General features: G+C 37.0%; 1 protein-coding gene across 1 annotated transcript; it reads right to left on the bottom strand.

The window, feature by feature from the left end:
* Positions 1–6984: 6984 nt before the first annotated feature.
* On the bottom strand, positions 6985–19893 carry LOC139154235 (vomeronasal type-2 receptor 26-like). Its single transcript, XM_070728664.1, has 6 exons — positions 19727–19893; positions 18207–18498; positions 15686–16546; positions 12744–12968; positions 8606–8732; positions 6985–7895 (listed from the first exon to the last, which is right to left on the bottom strand). Exons 1-6 carry the CDS (start codon positions 19891–19893, stop codon positions 6985–6987), a joined length of 2583 nt encoding a protein of 860 aa, XP_070584765.1.
* Between the last annotated feature and the right edge of the window lie 469 nt (positions 19894–20362).

The following is a 20362-nucleotide window of genomic DNA, read 5'->3' as shown; positions in this document are numbered from 1 at the left end:
TATTCAAAAATAAACCAATAAGAATCTTTTTTTTTCAGTTCATTTCTATTTTTCTTATGTTTAGGATTGTTCAATTTAGTATATCAAAACTTTTGAGTTTATTGATAATTTTGCCTGCAAAATGCATTCTATTTTACTATTCTATTTTGGTGTGGGATTGGTAGCTTGAACCTTTCTGAACATAATGATATGAAAATTAAACTGAAAAAATGATCCTTATTGGTTTATTTTGCTCATAAATGGGCCCCCATGCTTATACTCAAATAGGCTTATACTCGAGTAGGCTTATACTCGAGTATAAAACAATAAACCAATAAGAGTCATTTTTTTCAGTTCATTTATATTTTTCTTATGTTCAGGATTGTTCAATTTAGTATATCAAACCTTTTGGGGGAAAATTCCTTAGGGATTTGTAGCCTTAAAAAATATAAATTGACACGAAATTCAAAAAGGATGGGGGGAGGGGCTTTTTGATCAAAATAAAAATATAAGTCTCAATTTTTCCAGTTCAATTTTCATATCATTATGTTCATAAATGTTCAAACTAGTTTTCCAGTGGAAAAAGTTTTCAAAAATACCAAATTCAAGTACCTAAAAAAAATCATTTTGATCCGGGTCTATATGACCCGAACAGAGTAAATGTGACTTTTTTTTTGCCAAGAAAAAAATTTTTCCCCCACCCCCACAAATATTTTTTTGATGATCAGCATTGTTAAATTGAGTAAATGAATGCGTAAGATTTTAAAGAATATTTCGGATTTGGAGCATAAAAAAATAAAAAGTGAAAATTGTTGCAAGCAGCCAGGGGGGGGGGGGAGGCCTTATTTCTGATGTTAAAAAAACAGTAAGAATCATTTTTTTCAGTTCCTTTATTTTTTTTCTTATATTCAGAAATGTTCAAGGTACCATTCCCACACCAACTCCAGTAAAATAGACTGCATTTTGCAAGCAAAACTATCCATAAATTGAAAAAACTTTCACAAAAACGGGGGGGGAGGCACATTTATGGGCAAAATAAACCAATAAGGATTAATTTTTTCAGTTCAATTTTCATTCCATTGTGTGAAGAAATGTTCAGACTACTTTCCAAGTGAAAAAAGCTTTCAAAAAGACCAAACATAAGCACTGCAAATGAAGAGATTTCGGTCCGGGTCAGGGTGACCCGGGAACATAACATTAGGGAGTTTTTTTTTTTCAGCAAGAAAGAAACCTCCCACCCCCCCAAAAAAATTCTCATAGAGAGAACCCCTGAAATGATGAAAAGTCATGAAATTTCAAGTTTCAGATATGCAGGGAAAATTTTTTACAGGGTCTCAAACCTTGATTTCGGGTCTCACAGACCCGAACAGAACAGCAGGGTTAAAGGGATGTTTTCTGAAGTCAATTATTGCATAGAAGATGTAGATCTGAGAGATAATGTCCACAACAATGAAATCTCCTGACTGATATTGCTTGTGAAGAAAAGGCAAAGGATCACTAGTCCTACATTTAGCACTGGGAATCATGTTCATTGTTTCAGGAAAAAGAACTAGGACCAAGACTGAAAATATCATCATCATGATGAATTCATCATGTTTTATCTGTGAGCCAGTTTAAGTTTTCCAAAGCTGTACCTCATTAAGAGTATTTCTGCTTGCACTGGTCTGTACAACAATCCCTTTGCCAATAGGAGATGAAGTTGAAACAATGATATGGGGGATTGCTAATAATAATGGAAAGGTCAACAATTAGGAATTAAAGCCTTAGGAAACCATGAACAGTAAACATGTTTTTGTTTTCCGTAAACATCAGGTCTTCTTCAGCAAGATGGCAAGATGTGCAAAGACAGGAAAAGTTAGTTGATTTTCACAGGAGGTTGCTTATTTCTTTGTTTGACATCCCTCCATGTCTCAAAGCTGTTGAGAATATACCAAACAGGAAAATAAAAATAAAATAAAAAGTATAAAACACACACCTCCCACACCAGGCAATTTAATTAATATAAAATATAAGCAAATGCAAACATCAAATGAATAAAAATAAAAATCTCATCTACAAGGATGGCAGTAATAGAATAATTATTTTAAAAGGTATTGTAAATGAATGAAACATTACTGCAAAGCTAAAAAAAATCTTCTATAAATCATAAATGAGTTCAGTGGCACAATATATTTTATTAACACTTGATTCCAGTCAGATAGGCATAGCTAACTATGACACCAGTGAGGGTGGTGGAGAAACACAACACAAAAATGTCATATCAATCTTTGTTGGCTTCTGATAGTTACAGGCATCAGTAAAGGGCATTTTCATTGGCAGTTTTTCCCTTACAGTATATGAGGTGGTGTATAATTGCCACCATCAGCTTATTTATTGTATTTGCTCCAAAATATTAGATGATATCTCCTGGAGGGTTACATAAATGTAAAAGAATCAGAGAGAAAAGGACCAATTTCTGCAATAAATTAGTACCCCTTCTTATCTCCCACTACAACAGACAAGAGTAATAACTGCAGTAGGAGAAAAACCACCATTAGAAAGTACGCTGATGATACCCAGTTATTAATCTCCACCCCATGCCAATTCAGTGAAGGGGTTGATGTGATGTGCTGGTGCCTAGAAGCTGTTAGGGTCTGGATGGGAGCCAACAGGCTCAAGCTCAACCCAGACCAGACGGAGTGGCTTTGGGCATTCCCTCTGAAGGACTGTTCCATCCGTCTGTAAATTATTCGGGGGGGGGGATTGAAACCCCCAGATAGGGTCTATAACTTGGGTGCCTTCCTGGATTCACAGCTGAATCTTGAACACCATGTCTCAGCTATGGCCAGGGGGACCTTTGCCCAGGTTCGCCTAGTGTACCAGTTACAGCCCTGTTTGGACCAGGAGGGCTTGTTCACAGTCACTCAGGCCCTCATCACCTCCTGTCTTGATTATTGCAATGCACTCTACATATGGATACCTTTGAAGAGTGTTCAGAGACTGCAGATAGTCCTGAATGCAGCCGTGCAAGCTGCTATGGGTGTACCTTGGTACACCCATGTAACATCAACACTCTGTGTGCTGCACTGGCTACCGATTTGTCTCCGGTCTCAATTCAAGGTGTTGATTATCACCTATAAAGCCCTACATGGCTTAGGGCCTGGCTATTTATGAAACCATCTCCTGCCACATATCTCTCAGAGACCTATCATATCACACAGAATCGGCATTCTCCAGATCCCGTTGACTAAACAATGTAGGTTGGTGGGACCACGGGGGAGGGCCTTTTCTGTTGCTGCCTCAGTTCTATGGAACCAACTCCTCCCCAATGGTCACACTGCACCCACTCTACTGGCCTTTTGAAAAACTGTTAAGACCTGGCTTTGCCAGCAGTCCTTGGAGCCATAAATCTCAACATCTGACATGCCCAAATTATGTTTCACTGATATGTATATTGTTGTTGATTGGATTTATGGTTTTTATTTGAAATTATTTTAATTGGGTTAAAATTGTGTTTTTATAATTATTGTTATATTTTACTTGTTTTTATTGTTGTATTATTGTATCACACTGTTTTTTATTGCTGTAAACTGCCCTGAGTCCTATGGGATTGGGCAGCATAGAAGTCAAATAAATTAAATTATATTAGTACCTGCCAATGTCAAGGAGACAGAGAAACCCCTGAATAGATTAGTAAGGTCTTGTACAATTTTGTGTCATTCCATTACCATAAAACTAAAAAAAAGCTGGTGTAAGGATTTCCTGTAGCATAAAATGTTGTGAATTGCAGTGAGTTAAATGAGGGTGTGAAATCCATTGTCTAGAAAAATTGGTCAACAGTAAAAAAAATGTTTCATTACATTTTGATCTCTTCCATTTTTTAGAAATGATTGACAAAGAACCCCAAAAGTAATAGAAAAACTTGATAATAGAAGAGGTTGCTATGTTCTATACAGTACAGTGTGTGTTCTTAAAGTAACTGATTTCATTTATTGCATTGAAACAAATGGGCAGGGGTGGGTTCCAAATTACTTGCTGCTGGTTCACTTCCACACTGTATGGTCATGCATGCATAGTGCAACCCCCCCCCAAAAAAAAATTAAAAATGCTGAAAACAAAATGGTGATGCACGCACAGTGGTGGAAATGTATTTTTTAAAAAAAATCCCAAAAATTAAAAAAAAAATGGCGGCATTCACAGATCAGCACTGACTGGTCTGGTTCAGTGACATCATCATGACATCATCAGCAGGTTGCTACCAGTTCGAGTAAATTAGTTCATACAGGGAGGAACCCATTTCTGCTTAGGGGGGGGTACATCTGCTGTCATTATTAAGAAGCTCCTAACAGCTTGTAAAAGATTTGAATATTGGTTTGATTTGCCACAGAGGTTCTCAGTCATCCAGGTCATGATTGTTCCAAAGTTACTTTTTCAAGAGGCAAATGTACTTTTTTTTTTCTTTGAAGATGTTCCATGTTTCTGGTTGAATTGCAAAAAGTCCAATTGCATCCTGAAAATAGCACCTTTGGGATTGGTTTGCTTTGTATACATACTTTTTCTATTTTAAAATTAATTGCTTGATCTAATAATAAAGCTTTGTTTATTGATGTGCTTATTGTTTCTAGATCAAAAAGAATCAATAGCCCATGCCTAGACATTCTTCTGACAATTGTCTGCTAAAGACAAGTCCATCACCCACAAAGCCAAAGCCTTACCAGCCAATTGGGTGGACAATTGAATGCCAAAAAGGGTGAAAAAATACTGAAGTGACTCTTTGCCCAAGAACCTATCCTGCAACATCCTGACCCAGAATGCAACCCTCAATTTTGCTGGTTGGATGAAGCCCTGGTCTAGATTGGTATCAATGTATCTCATTAGTTCCTCCAACTCCTTAGGGACCATTGAATACATCTTTGGTCTCTGGAGAGATTCCCTTGGTTCAAACTTTATTGCAGAGTCTGTGGAACAGTGAGGGAGGAGGTACTTGAAATCTTCCTCACTGAAAACCCCTTCAAGGTCTCTATATTCTATCGTCCCTGTTGGGTGCGTGGGAGTTCGGCTTCCAGTGCAGGGGCTACCAGCTGAGGCTAGTCTGCGCTGAAGGCTTTTGTTTCCTTCAGGCAGGTTTTCTTCTCTTTTCTTCTCTCTGGTGTCATGGTTAGATTTTGGTAGTTGTCTTCCCACTTTATGGTGGGAGTCCACTAGTCTAGTGATGTGAGTCCCAATATGATTGTTTTTAACACCTTTCGGGCAAGTATGAATTGGATGAGTTCATCATAGCACCCTATCTGCAATTCCCGGTGAGGTGTGTGTTAGGGGACTACCCCAATCAACAACCCATTCACTTGTTTAAAGCGGATGGGGTCAATGAAGGCAGCAATTTTCTATACTTCTTGTATATGTGAAAGCACTCTTCATGTTGATGTTACACTTGCACCCTCAATGGGGTACTGGGCCCATGTGCATCATTGGATAAAATCGATTGAATAGCCATTGAGCATGCAGGATTGATAAAGATGTGCACACTCTTTTGCTTTGGCCGCCCATGTGCTGCAATGGGTATCTATCCTGATAAACAATGTCTGAATACAGCTGACTTTGTGTACATTAGGGTGATTGCTCTCATTGTGTAAGATGTGATCTGTGCTTGCAGACTTTTAGTATACCTCTGTGTCGATGATCTATGTTGTAGCTGATTTGCATACATACAAAGGGTGTTCAAAATGGTTGCATGCATTCTTTCATCATATGGGGTTAAAGTGGTGCACAAACCAGACCAGACATTGAGGAAGCAAGTGATGCACTCAAAAGAAGCACTACTGAAGGAGATATCCTCAATAATCTAACTTATTATTAAAATGTTCGGAAACTAATCGTAAGCTATTGAAGACCCCCCTATGTCATCAGGCATGGGGAAATTAAGATACCCATGGGCTTATATTGTTTATGTATGGTATGATTGTGCTACAGGGTTTTAATAATGGGTTTTAGATGTCTTTTAATGTATTGGATTTGTCATATTGTTTTTGTTGTGAGCTGCTCCGAGTCTCCGGAGAGGGGCGGCATACAAATCTAAATAATAATAATAATAATAATAACAACAACAACAACAACAACAACTTCAGATCATGCAGAATGCCACCGTGAGAGCTATCGTGGGGCTTCCTAGATTTGCCACATTTCATCAATACTCCACAGCCCACACTGGTTGCCGATTAGTTTCCGGTCACAATTCAAAGTGTTGGTAATGACCTATAAAGCCCTTCATAGCATCAGACCAGAATACCTTCGGAACCACCTTCTGCCGCACTAATCCCAGTGACCAATTAGGTCCCATAGAGTTGGCCTTCTTCGGGTCCCATCAACAAAACAATGCCCTCTAGCGGGCCCCAAAGGAAGAGCCTTCTCTGTGGTGGCTCCAGCCCTCTGGAGCCAACTGCCCCCGGAGATTAGAACTGCCCCACTCTCCTTCCCTTTTATAAACTATTAAAGACCCATCTATGTCATCAGGCATGGGGAAGCTGAGCCCCTGGGTTATATTATTTATGTATGGTATGAGTGTGTTGTATGGTTTTTAAATGTATTAGATTTGTTACATTGTTGTTATTGTTGTGAGCCGCCCCGAGTCTTCGGAGAGGGGTGGCATACAAATATAATAAATTATTAAATTATTATTAGGTACAGCAATTGTGCAGACCATTATATAGGAGAAACAGCTAAACAACTGAGAACTAGGGTGAACACAAGCCAGCAGTCCAATGCAAGGAACAAAATCCTGAGATTTGGATGCATATGGAGGAGCATGATCACGAGTTTAACTTCCAAAGCCTTCTAAAGTTTATATTAAATTGAACACAATTAAAATAATTGTACTATAACTGCAATAATTTTTCATATGATTCATTAGGAAATAATTCTGGAGAATTACTAAGAGGTTACCTCTTGGTAAATGATTTTAGATTATTCCATTAAGTATTTCTACTTTTCCAAAAGTAACATAAACCATTGTTTCTCTTTTTTGCTATTTTATGCAATTCTGATATTATGTCTTCTTAGCTGATCTTTGTTGTTCATATCTGACCTTAAAACTATGACATAACATTTGGGGAAAAATATGCAAACCAGTAATCCAGCACTAGAGGCTATAATTGAGAAGATTTCCACAGCAACCATATATTTTCCTTTTGTGCTCAGATATGTTGGAACAAAGGACAGCCACACACTGCAGAAGACTAACATGCTGAAGGTTATAAATTTGGCTTCATTGAAGACACTGGGCAATTTCCTTGCTAAGAAAGCCACCATGAAACTGACAAAAGCAAGAAAGCCCAAAAAGCTCAAGACACAGTAGAAAAAAGAGTTGGATCCCTCATTACACACCAAAACTATTTCTTCTGCAATTGAATTCATGTCAGCATCTGGAAATGGCGGAGAGCTTATCAGCCATGTAGTGCAAATTATTTCTTGAATAAATGAGCAGCCTAACACTATGAACATGGCTAATTTTTTCCCCGCCCATTTGGTCATCATGGACCCTGGTTTGGTGGCAATGAAAGCTAGAATCACAATGAAGGTTTTCGCCAAAATACAAGAAATAGCCCCTGAAAAGATTATGCCAAAGGCAGTTTGGCGAAAAACACATGTCAGTTTGTTGGGTTGCCCAATGAATAGAAAAACACAAAGAAATGATAATAGAAGAACCATAAGTAGAACATATGTGAGATCCCTGTTATTGGCTTTGACAATGGGAGTGTCCTTATGCTTAATAAAGATCCAAAGGACTCCAACTGTGACCAAAGAAAAGAAAACAGCAGAAGTGGTGAAAATAGTTCCCAAGGTTTCTTCATACTTCAAGAATGTTATAACTTTGGGGAGACATATATCCTGCTTGTCACTGGGATACTGATCTTCTGCACACTGAAAACAGTCATCCAAGTCTACAAAATAAAATAGTACTCTATAAATTACATAAAAAAATCAATAATACAGTGTTCAAAAAAAGTTTTTAATGTCTGAAAATCAAAAGCATTGGTATAACTGCTGTGCCAGGGTGGCGCAGCAGGTAGAGTGCTGTACTGCTGGCCCTGAAGCTGACTGTAGATCTGTAGGTCAGTGGTTCAAATCTCATCACCAGCTCAAGGTTGAATGAGTCTTCCATCCTTCTTATGTGGGTAAAATGAGGACCCGGGTTGTGGGGGCAATATGCTGGCTCTGTTAAAAAGTGCTATTGCTAACATGTTATAAGCCGCCCTGAGTCTAAGGAGAAGGACGGTATAAAAATCGAACAAATAAATAAATAAATAAATAAGTAAGTAAGTAAGTAAGTAAGTAAGTAAGTAAGTAAGTAAGTAAATAAACAAACAAACAAACAAACAAACAAACAAACAAATAAATAAACAAATAAACAAATAAACAAATAAATAAATAAAATAACTTCAGCAGTGCAAAGTTATTTTTTCAGGGATGTACCACTTATAATCAAAATCTAATCAATTTATTTGTTTGTATACACGTGCCATTGGGTCAATTTGCTATGTTGACTACTTAATCTTCTGCACACATTTCTAAACATTTTTCAAGCACATTCTTTATTCACACACTGATTTAAATGTATTTTAAATGGGAAAAATATGAAATTATACCTTACCTTCCTGGTTGGATATTTTGCCTTGTGGACATTTATGACAATTATAGCAGCAAAATGGCTTCCCTTCTATCTTGCTCTTACTGTAACCTAAAGGGCACTTTCCATTACACAGAGATAGTGGCTGGACCTGCTCATAAAAGAAAGAATAGAATGGTTTGCTTTGCTTTGCAGAAGTATGTATCTGGTACCACTATACTGTATTAGGAATTGTCTATCCAGTCTGCTTCCTTACAGCCATGTGTTTAGATGATAAAGATGCTTTAATCAAAAAAGTGATTTTGGCAGGAGAGATATCTAAACTCACACTTTTAATGCAAACTAATGTAATTTTCATGAGGGGAAAATAGGAATTTTTTTTGTAACTGTTAAAATCTAAATCATTTCCTTACATTGCCACCAAATGTGGTAGTATGTTCCTACCTCTTTTTTGCACTTCCAACATTCGGATCCAAATTCAGACATGGATGGAAGAAATATTGGATTATAAACTTGAGATAAAACTGGAAATGTATTTATTAGGAATAATCAGAGGCAAACATAGTAAAGAAAACTATTACTTAATAAATCATTTACTCACAGCCGCAAGATTAGCATATGCACAAGTATGGAAACAAGAAAAGACTCCAAATGAAGAAATGGTGATTTAAAAAATATTAGACTGCGCCAAATTTAGCAAATTAACATACGAGATACAAAACCAACAAAATAAGGACTATTATAGAGTGTGGGAGAAAATATACAACTGGGTGGAAATTAAGAAAAAGATATAACAAATAGAATTGTAAAAGATAAATTTTATATATATATAAATCGTAAATGTTTAATGTCATTTTGTATGATGTTTAAATGTTTGTATGTTAAATAAAATTAAAATTAAAATTAAAAATAAATAAAATCTAAATCACTTTGCTTTATATTTTTTCTTTTTTTCCTATTTCTTTTTACATTTTTTAACTTTTAGATTTCATATTACCTTTTTGCTTTTTAAATCCTATCTTTATATTATTTTATCTATTATTTTTGAATATTTTAATAAAAATCATATTGATTTTAAAATAATAATTCTAATTTCCACTAATGTTTTGGAGGGATTACTTCTTTTTCTATTCATTACAAACCAGCTGAATTTTTTCTTTCTTTGTTGATATTTTCTATGAAAGTTCCTTTTTGGGCAGTTCGTTTCAATATAACATTTGGCAAACTTGTTTTAATAAGACAGAGCTTGCAATCGTGGAGCAACAGGAAGCGTGGGGTGGGGGGACCACAGAAATATTAATGAATACTTGCTGTGGGGAGATGAGTGTTTTTGTCTCAAATGGTAAAAATATTAATCTCCCTCCCCAAAGATTACTTCATATGAAATCAGATTGGCCACGTGTTCATTGATTATACCTCTTGTCAGGGTTCTGATGGATGCCTTAATAAAATCATGAGCCTCAAGCCAAGCTTCAAAATAAACCCAGTTATTAATTAGAAGCTTCATGTTGGCATGTTCCTAAGTGAAGCCAGCTTTGACCCTACATAATTTATGCCCCAATATGACCCTGTTTTCCCCCTCTCCCAGGGTGTGTCATCAATCACATTCACCAACAGAGCAACTTCGCAGATTGTAGAGGTCACTCCCCCCCAACTGCTATGAATTACCCTTGGATACAGCCTTGAGAGAGAGAAGCATGGGATGTATATCTGTTTTTGGCTGCCAGGTCATTCCACCTGTTTCCCATCTCCCTGACCTATGGCATTTCTAAAGCAGGCCAGGGATGTTTTGTGAGTTGACACCTCTCTTGACACATTTATTAATCCTAGCATACTGTTTTGTGGTGGCACTCCAGCTCCAACGGTCCTTGGATGAAGCCAATTATTTGGGCCCTCAACAGTCTGGTTTCAGGCCTGGCTACAGCATGGAAAGTGCTTTGGTTGTGCTGACGGATGATCTCTGGCAGGTCTGGGATAGGGGTCACTCCGCTATCTTGGTGCTTCTTGACCTCTCAGAGGCTTTCGATACCATTGACCATGGTATCCTTCTGCGCCGACTGGAGGGGTTAACAGTGGGAGGCACTGTTTTATGATGGTTCTCCTCCTACCTCTCTGGTCAGTTGCAGTTGGTGTTGGTAGGGGATAAGAAGTTGACTCCTTGGCCCCTCCTAAGGATGGGGTTTGTGGGATTCCACAGGGGTTAGTCCTCTCTTCCTGCTGTTTAATATCTACATGAAACCACTGGGTGAGATCATCTGATGACACGGGGTGAGTTACCATCAGTATGTTGATGATAGCCATACATTTCCACCCCATGTCAACCCAGTGAAGCAGTGGAAGTGATGCGATGGTGTCTGGAGCCTGTTAGGATCTGGATGGGCATCAACAGGCTCAAACTAAACCCCAACAAGTTGGAGTGGCTGTGGGTTTTGTCTCCCAAGACAATTCCACATGTCCATCCATTACTGGAGGGGGTTCTGCCCCCCCTCAGAGGCAACCTGAGCATCCTCCTCAATCCATAGCTGAGCATAGAGCACCATCTCTCAGCTGTGGTGAGAGGGATGTTTGTCCTGGTTCACCAATTGCGGCCCTATTTGGACTGGGAATCTCTTCTCAGTCACCCATGCCCTTGACTACTGCAATGGAGCTACCTTTGAAGAACATTTGGTAGTTCAAAACACACCCACGCAAGCCATGATGGACCTCCCGAGATATGCCCATGTTTCTCCAGCACCCCATGAGCTGCATTGGCTACCGATTGGTCTCTGGATGCAATTCAAAGTGTTGGTCATAACCTATAAAGCCCTACATGGCATCAGATCAGATTACTTGCGGGACTATCTGTTGCCTCATGTATCCCAATGGCTAGTCAGATCCCACAGAATCGGCCTTTTCCAGGTCCTGTCAACCAGACAATGTCATCTAGCAGGCCTCGTGAAGAGCTTTCTCTGGGGTGGCTCCGATCCTCTGGAATCAACTCCCTCCAGAGATTCATACTGCCCCCATCCTCCTCGCCTTTCATAAGGCCTTGAAGTCACATCTCTGCTGGCAGGCCTGGGATTATTAAATTTTAACATCTAACCTGGCCATGACTGAATCTGGTATGTATGTTAGATTAAAACATGGATGATTGCTTTTTAAATTAATTGCAGTTTTAGAATAGGAATTACAGTGGTACCTCATCTTATGAACTTAATTCATTCTGTGACAAGGTTTGTGAGAAGAAAAGTTTGTAAGATGAACAATGTTCCCATAGGAATCAATGTAAAAGCGAAAAGTGCTTGCAAGCCCATTAGGAAAATCCAAAACATTAAGGCTTAAAAAAAACAAAAGCGGCAGGCAGACGAAGCTGAGACGAACAGAGTGGGGGGAGAGACAGCAAGAGGTGGCAAGAGGTGGCAGTCCCAATGAAGCAAGACAAAAAGAGCCTCTCTTGAGCTCCATGAGTCTTTGCCTCCCATTTCTGTCCACCCCACTCTGCTCATTTCCCCCACACCTTTCTCCTCTCTTGAGCTCCATGGAAGGGAGGGCTTCCTTTCTCTGGGTCACTGGGAGAGCCTTCCTCTCTCCTTGACAGCTCCACTTTCGCTTCTGCCAAAAAAAGAGAGACTTGGCCATGCAATTTGGAAGGGGTGAGTTTGTTGCTGGGATTCAAAGCAGCGCTGGCAAAAAATGAAGGGAATCCCAGCGAGCAGAGGCTCAGGGAAATCCCAGCACTTCAGGACATCCCAGCAGCGGTGGCTTGGGTTCATAAGGTGAAAATAGTTTGGAAGAAGAGGCAAAAAATGTTAAACACTGGGTTTGTATCACGAAACGTTCGTATGAAGAGGGGTTCGTAAGACGAGGTATCACTGTATTTAGATTTTTATATGTTTTTTTTAAAAGATTGATATTTCTCCTTAAAATTTTAAATGTTAGATTTATTGTACATTTGTATTTGTTTTGTTGTGCACCGCCCTGAGTCCCAGAAGAAAGGCAGGACAGAAATATATTAAATAATAATAATAATTCTCCCATCGGATCTCTAATAGAAATGGTTAGCTAAGCCAATATTCAGGGACAAATGTAGTCCTCTGTTTCTGAATGCCAATCTGGTTTCCAAAATGGTTTCAAAACAGTGAAATGATGATTGAACATGGGCCAAAAGACAAATCAGGGATACCTGATTAAAGTTATGTGGCCATTCAATAGCATCATCAATAGTTAGCATATTCTCTTGGGAACCAATCGGATCTGTTTTCCCAACTCTGATTCTCAGGAAAGACAGATTTGAAAAGGTGATCCAGTTCATAATATCAAATCCAGTTTCTAATTCTCCATTTTGGTTGAAATAAACTTTTCCGCCCTCACTGTTGTTAAATGAGACACTTCTCACAAAATGGTTGAGCTAAAATGGAAAAGAAGAAAAGTCAAAAATTATTTCTCAGAATGAAAAATTATTGAACGTGAATAAATAATTAATTTTACAAATGTTTTATATTGGACAGTTGGTGATATTACAGTGAAACTAATTAAAACCTACTACTGCCCAATCCTGATTACAAGGCATTCAGAAAATAAAATATGCAACAAAGCATTTAAAAGAAATAACAGAAAATAGATAATAAAATGTATAAATTTCAATCTATTTTAAAGAGGGTAAAGACATGAAACAACAATTCTATGTTGATGAAGTTAAAGAAATTGCAAACATGGTAGTATTATTCTGATTACAAAAATAAGTTTTTCGTATTAGCCTTTCAAGGGACACAATTCTGATTACTTAGCAACATGAACAGTTTTATTCAATTGCTTCATAGCACATTATCTATTACTACTTTGTGAATCCTGCTTTCTCTATATAAAAATAATCCCTAGGAAACAAGGGCCTATTAATTGATCATAGATTAAAAGCAATAGTAAACAAACCAAGGAATCATAAGTGGGTTTTTTTGCCTCATGAACCAGTGACAATAATCTTTCACTTTTGTGTTTGTTTAATTTAGTTTAGTTTATTGTTATTAAATGCCATGTCCAGTATATATTATAACTATAAAAATAAAAACACAAACATACATCCTTTACATTCTGTATAATTGAAATTAAAAACTTGATATTGCACTATACCATAGAATTCAGTATGGTTATTTCCCTGGGACAGAAGCTGCTTTTCAGCCTATTTGTCCTTGTTTTTATTATCCTATACTGTCTGTCAGATGGTAATAGTTAAAATAAAATGATGCCCAAGATGGATCTTTAAGAATGTTTTGAAGTTTCATAAGGCAGTGGGAGCTATAAAGCTCTTCCATGGCGGGGAGAGGGCAACCAATAATCCTCTGGGCAAAGACATTAACTCTCTGGAGTGCTGTCCTATCTGCCACTGTGCAATTGGCAAACCATATAGTAAGTTAAAATACTCTCTATGGTGGAGCGGTAGAAAGTAACCTACAGTTTTTCATTCAGTTGTTGTTTCCTGAGAAGTCTCAGGTAATATAATCCCTCCTGGGGCCTTTTGACTGGCGCTGCAATGTGGGTGCTCCAGGTGAAGGCTTCTTTTATAAAAACATCCAGAAACTTAAAACCTCCACTTTCTTTACTTGGTTTCCATGTGTTACAGAATAGGTATTTTTATTCTTATTTCTTTAAAATAATCAAGATAATTCTTCCAAGGGCAAAATCTGTCTGATAAGATTCGTTTTCACATAATCATTTTTAAAAATTAGTTTGAAGTTGATATCTTTGCCTGGAGGATCATTTACATATGTTGTGTGAATTACATTTCTCTCCTCCTCCTCCTCCTCTTTCTCCCATGTGTGTGTGTGTGTGTGTGTGTGTGTGTGCGCACGCACGCACGCACATGCACAAATGTAATTCTGTGGGAAAGTGATTTGATCATGTATTTACATAGATACCACTCTTCCCCCCAGTGAAGAATACACAGATTTAGCTTTAGATCACTCTTTAACTTTATTCTCCTTTTTAGATGGTGGAATGAGAAAAAAGGCATCATATGACTCTTGATTGATTGATTTGATTTGATTTGTATGCTGCCCCTCTCCGAGGACTCATGGTGGCTCACAACATATCAGAACAACATAATAGTACATCTTAAAGTCCTATCAATACGGCTAAAAAGATGTAATTTTTTTTAAAACATTCACTCAACATGAGATTTTATGAGATTTGATAGGGTTCCTGGCCCCTTTCAAAGTTACATAATCCTTCAAGTCTGAATTTATCAGAGTAGATACCTGAGATGATAGCAGTGGAGACCTGCCTGATGATTCCTCTCATTGTACTGAAAAGGGGAAAAAGCAACATGATAAAATATTTAAATTATATTTTAAAATTCTTGTTGGATAAAATGATGGAAGTAACAGACATAAAAGGTTACTATATTTTTCGCAGTATAAGATGCACTAGAATATAAGATGCACCTTAGTTTTGGGGAGCAAAGTAGGGGGAAAATGTCTGCCTACCATATATTCATCTGGCTAGCATCCTTAGTCTGGCCAGCTATTCCCCGGTTAGGGCTAAAAAGAAGAAAACCTTATTCGGAGAGAGTAACAACAAAGAGTTTAGAAGCCGGCAAGAGCTGGAAACATCATTAGCACTTAGTTAGATCTGAAAACAAACATTCAGAGCCAGTAGAACAATGAAACAAAACCACCTGAAAAGACTTAGGGCTTGGAAAACATTCTTCACAGTGAGTAACAATGAAAGAGCTTTTAAGCCGTAAGAATTGGGAACATGATTAGCAACTCGTTAGGGCTGGAAAGAAACATTCAGAGCAAGTAGAGCAATGAAAAAAAACTGCAAAGACTTAGGCTTGGAAAACATTATTCACAGAGAGTATCAATGAAAGACCCTGCAAGGTAAAAGGTGTGAAGCTCGTTAGCACCTAGTTAGGACTGAAAAAAAAGCTTTAGAAAAGCTACATTCAGCGTATAAGATGCACCCAAATTTTGAGCCACTTTTAGGGAGGAAAAAGGTGTCTTATATTCTGAAAAATATAATAAATTCTAAAAAAAGAAAATTATATGTAGTATAATTTCACAACATGGAATCAACCAATTATCACCACAGATATGGTAAAGTTATCATAGTGTAAACTAGGATATTTACCTTCCATAATGGTTGCTTTAGAAAGTTCAGTTTATTTTCATGATCATCTGCTCTGTACTTTCTTACAGATAAATAGAAGTCATGCAAAGCATGTGCCAACACATAGGCTGCATTATAGATGCTGTAGCTGTGGCCAGTCATCTGCATTTCAAACACAGATGTAGGAAGGGTCTCCAGTCTCTCCTGTCCATTGCAGATGACCTCATCTTTCTCCTCAATCATGTTGATGTGGAATGAACATTCAAATGCATTTTTCCAGAAGTCTCTGAAAAGGCTATCTTTTTTTTTCAAGCTAGGGTTTTTTGACTGAAGAAATTTCTGGAATCCTAAAATCTTTTCTGAGTGAATTGCAAAGGATAAAGCGCCATGGAGGAATACTAGGTCAATATTTCTTACAAAGGAAACTGATGTGAAATCCATTTGGGCTGTCATAATCCAGACTTTGCCTTTCTTCCATAGTGGTATGTTATAATCTTTCAACCTGTTGGAAAGTATTCGTAGAAGTATTATGTGATCAATTTCACCATGAAGAACCACAACATTAACAGTGCTTCTCATAACTTCATAATATACTTTACTTCCTTCTTCCAGTGAATCAACCAGACTATTGGAATAAGAACCTTTGGGAAATTTTTCGATAAAGGCAAAGCAGATGCCTTTCTTGGCAAACATGGGAACTACATTTTGCACAAACCTCTGCCCATTCTCATTATTTACAGTGTATGCACCAATCCATGTCCATTTCAAATGAAGCAATAATTTGATTAAACCCAAGTACTGATGTTCTGCATTTGGGAAAATCTGTTGGTAAAAAGCATTCTGATTTTTGACATCTGTTTCTGGAACAAGCCCATATATGATCTAGAAATAATGAAGAAACAAAAAAGATATATTTTCAGATAAAATGTTGATAGTGATTTTCACTACCTTTCAACACTATAGCTCCAAATTAAAAATTAAGTTGTAATTGATATTTCAAAATTTGAATCTAGTTATATTTCAAGCCTCCTGTATTGAGGAGGGCTTCATGTACTAAAAAGATGCAGAATTTCCCTATGATCCTATGAATGAATAGGCTTTGAACAAATGGAATGAGTAAAAGTAAAGGTTCCACTCAAGAGAGGGGAGAGGAAGGGAGGGAGGGATTCATTTATCACCATAAATGTGTTAGTCATTCCTGATTCTATGTGGTGGTGCTCATCTCCATTTCAAAGTTGATGAGCCAGTGCTGTCCGAAGAAGTCTCACAGAATGCTGTTACCTTTCCACCATAGGTGGTTCCTAATGTTCTACTTTCATTTTTTACAAGCTTTCAAACTGGAACAAGTAACGGGAGCTCACCCTGTTATGTTGCACTACGGATTTGAACTTCTGAACTTCCAACCTTTCTGATGGACAAGCTCAGTCTCTTAGCCAATGAACCACCGTGTCCCTCATGTAATGAGTAGATATGCCATTTTAAAGCACATAAAGGGGGGGGGCAACAAAACTGATACTTTATACCAGTGATTGACCAACTTTGCTAAGCATTTGCATGAGTTTACATCTCATGGAATTAAGACTTTCCATGTCATATTAATAAAGCAGAATTTAGATAATTAGATAATTCCTATTGCAGGGATTTTCTGTGCCATTATCTGAAGATAAGATATTTGACATAATCTTCTTTATTACCATTTTCAGTTCTAGTTACTTTGATAGATATAATCTTAGTGAGAGAGGACAAAATAGATACAACATTTATAATTACTATAAAAGAAGATTGGAAACCATGTCTATAAGGTTTTTCTTCCCATTGTCAATCATCTCTTTTCTCTCATTTCATTCCTGTTTACTTATCGTTTTTGTATTACTTGGTCTTTTGACTTTAAATTTATATTGCTTTTACTTTGCAAAAAAACCTTTATTCATAAAAATAATTTTTAAAAAATGATTGAATACCATCATCTATTTTTACATACACATATAAAGAGAGGAGAGAGAGATAAAGAGAGTGGGGAGGGAGGGAGAGGGGAGGGAGAGGGGAGGGAGAGGGAGGGATTCATTTATCACCAAAGCTCAATTTCTAAAACTGGGAATAGTTCCAGCATTCAGTGTTAATAATTCAAATATATCCTGTCCAGATAAAAATGCAGTGATGTGAAATCACCATTACCATCTTCATCATCATTCTTAGAAAGGTAGACAAAAATGCCAAACCCACTCTGAACATCTAGCTGACTCTAATGAATAATGCTAATGCTAATGCTAATGCTAATAATAATAATAATAATAATAATAATAATATCATCATCATCATCATCATCTTAATGCTAACAACAACAACAACAATTTTATCCATCTGTTTGTCATTTCTTTTTAAAGTTTGTATAAGACCATAAATCAAAATTAAAAGGGTAAGGTCATAACATTAATGTTCTACTCTATTACTTCAACATACTAGGAAACAAATATTTTACAGCTTCTGACTTTATGCCAATCACAATATTTTTTATTCTGGTGTCATAAACATTTTACAATACCTGTGGCATCTTGTACAACGACAGAATTGTAGCCATATGCAGAGATACTTCAGAAGTTGCGCCTCCAATGACTGCTATCGGTCTGTTTTGAATTTCACAATTGTAATTAGGGATAAATCTGCTTTGTGCAGAAAAAAGTTCCAGGGAGGCACGAAAAGTCCAACCTGGAGAGAAATATGAGTTATAGATATGGAAACCTAGGGTAAAATTGGGTAAAATACGGGGATTCTCATTGATCTCCTTGATTGCAAACTCTAAGGCTAGGATATTTTGATAGAGTGGAGTCATAAACCTGAAATGAAAATTACACACTATATCACCACCAATTCACTTCAAACTTTGATACAACATATAATTGAGTTTAATGGAATATTTCACATACATTGATATGACTAAATATGGTTAAAAGTCATGATGACTTTTCTAGATCCAGTAGTCTAATACTCAAGGTCTTTCAAGAAATAATTTAAGATTACTCATGTAATCTTGATTTTGCAACCATTTTTTTTCCAGTTAATGATTTTTCCAAAGACACTAATATTTTTCTCAGTACTTTGGAGCAAGTTTCTCATAGATGGTCTAAAAATGGCATTGAAGTGTATGGAGGAATGAGTTTAATATAAAATGCATCCAATGTTTATGAGTCTTTTGTCAACTTTATCCTGTTCCACATCCCAAATTCAAATATGAAAATATGCAGCATTGACACTAGTGAAGGATCCACTTTTAAATGTAGTGAGAAGATACTGGAATATACAGGGTTATGCCTACAAAAGTTTATTTTGATGGCTAGTTAGATTTATGCCACTATACAATTTTGTCTATTCCCCTTTTAAAGGGAAGGCACCATAGTAGACCATTTTAATTTCCCATGTTTTTAAATATGTTTTGCCACACATAATTTGACAACGGTAATATTCTTGGTTAATAATATCTTATTTTTTCACGTATCAGCTAACTATTTCCTTTGCCTTTGTGATATTTCCCTGCCTCTCCGTCAAATGCACGTTTCTATTTGTGCAATTATTTAATTATGACAAAAATGTGAAAAGGACAATGTAATAAAAAAGGAATATGTATTTCTTTATTCTTTTTATTTATTTAGCTTGTCAAACATGTATGAGATAGCAGGTGTAAGTATAAACATGGACATGAGCACATGAAATAAGTACAAGTAAATGTGGACAATAGGATAGGTACAGTAGGCACTCTAGTGTGCTTATGAATGCCTCCTTACAGAGTCAAACAGTTTCTTACAGATGAGAAACTGATGATGAAGATGGTAATTGTAGTGGTAAAGGAGGAATTAGATTAGATTAGATTAGATTTATTGGATTTATATGCCGCCCCTCTCCGGAAACTCAGATCAGATGTCAGTCAGGAAAAATAGAGTTGATATTAGATACAAAACTTTGCTTCAGTGGAACCAAAGGTAATATGAATTGATAAATACAATTTGATAAAATCAATACATTTTCTGTGTGTTTATGGCTAGGTGCATCTTGGCTTAAAGACCTTACACAATGTCTTCAAAGATTTTCTTGGAGGGTCGTTCTGTGAAGTTTATCATTTCATAAAAGATGTAGATCAGAGAGAGAATGTCCACAATAATAAAATCTCCTGACTGATATTGCTTGTGAAGAAAAGGTAGAGGATCAATGATGTTGCATTTAGCACTGGAAATCATGCACACCACTCGGGGCAAAAACACTAAAAGAAAAGCTAGAAATACCACCATCTTGAGTAAAAACATTTTTTTCCCTGAAACTCAATTCACCTGTCCTGACATTATCCTTCTTTAGCACAGCAGGGCTCAATTACAACAGCAACTTGGCCAGTTGGGTAGTTTTTACTGGGCAGTAAAAATATTCTATGAACCCATTCCTGAACCTAGCTCAGAAATATATTTTAAAAGTGAATACTTCTCCTTGAACTGCCAGCTAAAAGAGCTCTCCTGGGAAAAGGAGGTGATAATTGCAGTGGAAAAAATACCAGCTCGGCATCAAAGGTCTTAGTAAAGAGGTCTTTGAATAGAAAAACATGTTTTTCACAATACTGTGTGACAATCAAGAATACAGAAACACATTAAATTGTTTAAATTGTATTCATTTAAAAAACCTCTAGGCCACATATCTTTTTAAATTGCATGCTTATAC

This window comes from Erythrolamprus reginae, chromosome Z, assembly GCF_031021105.1.
Source record: "Erythrolamprus reginae isolate rEryReg1 chromosome Z, rEryReg1.hap1, whole genome shotgun sequence".
NCBI classification, from domain to species: domain Eukaryota; kingdom Metazoa; phylum Chordata; class Lepidosauria; order Squamata; family Dipsadidae; genus Erythrolamprus; species Erythrolamprus reginae.
Note: the sequence above shows the minus strand (reverse complement) of the source record. Positions and strands in the feature narration are given on the sequence as shown.

Coding starts and splice junctions, on each gene's coding strand:
- LOC139154235 (XM_070728664.1), bottom strand. CDS start 19,893: ATGATTTCCAGTGCTAAATGCAACATCATTGATCCTCTACCTTTTCTT. Junction 16,547..18,206: donor CGTTGTACAAGATGCCACAG/GTATTGTAAAAT, acceptor CATTATTTCTAG/ATCATATATGGGCTTGTTCC. Junction 8,733..12,743: donor GGCCACATAACTTTAATCAG/GTATCCCTGATT, acceptor TTTTATGAGCAG/GTCCAGCCACTATCTCTGTG.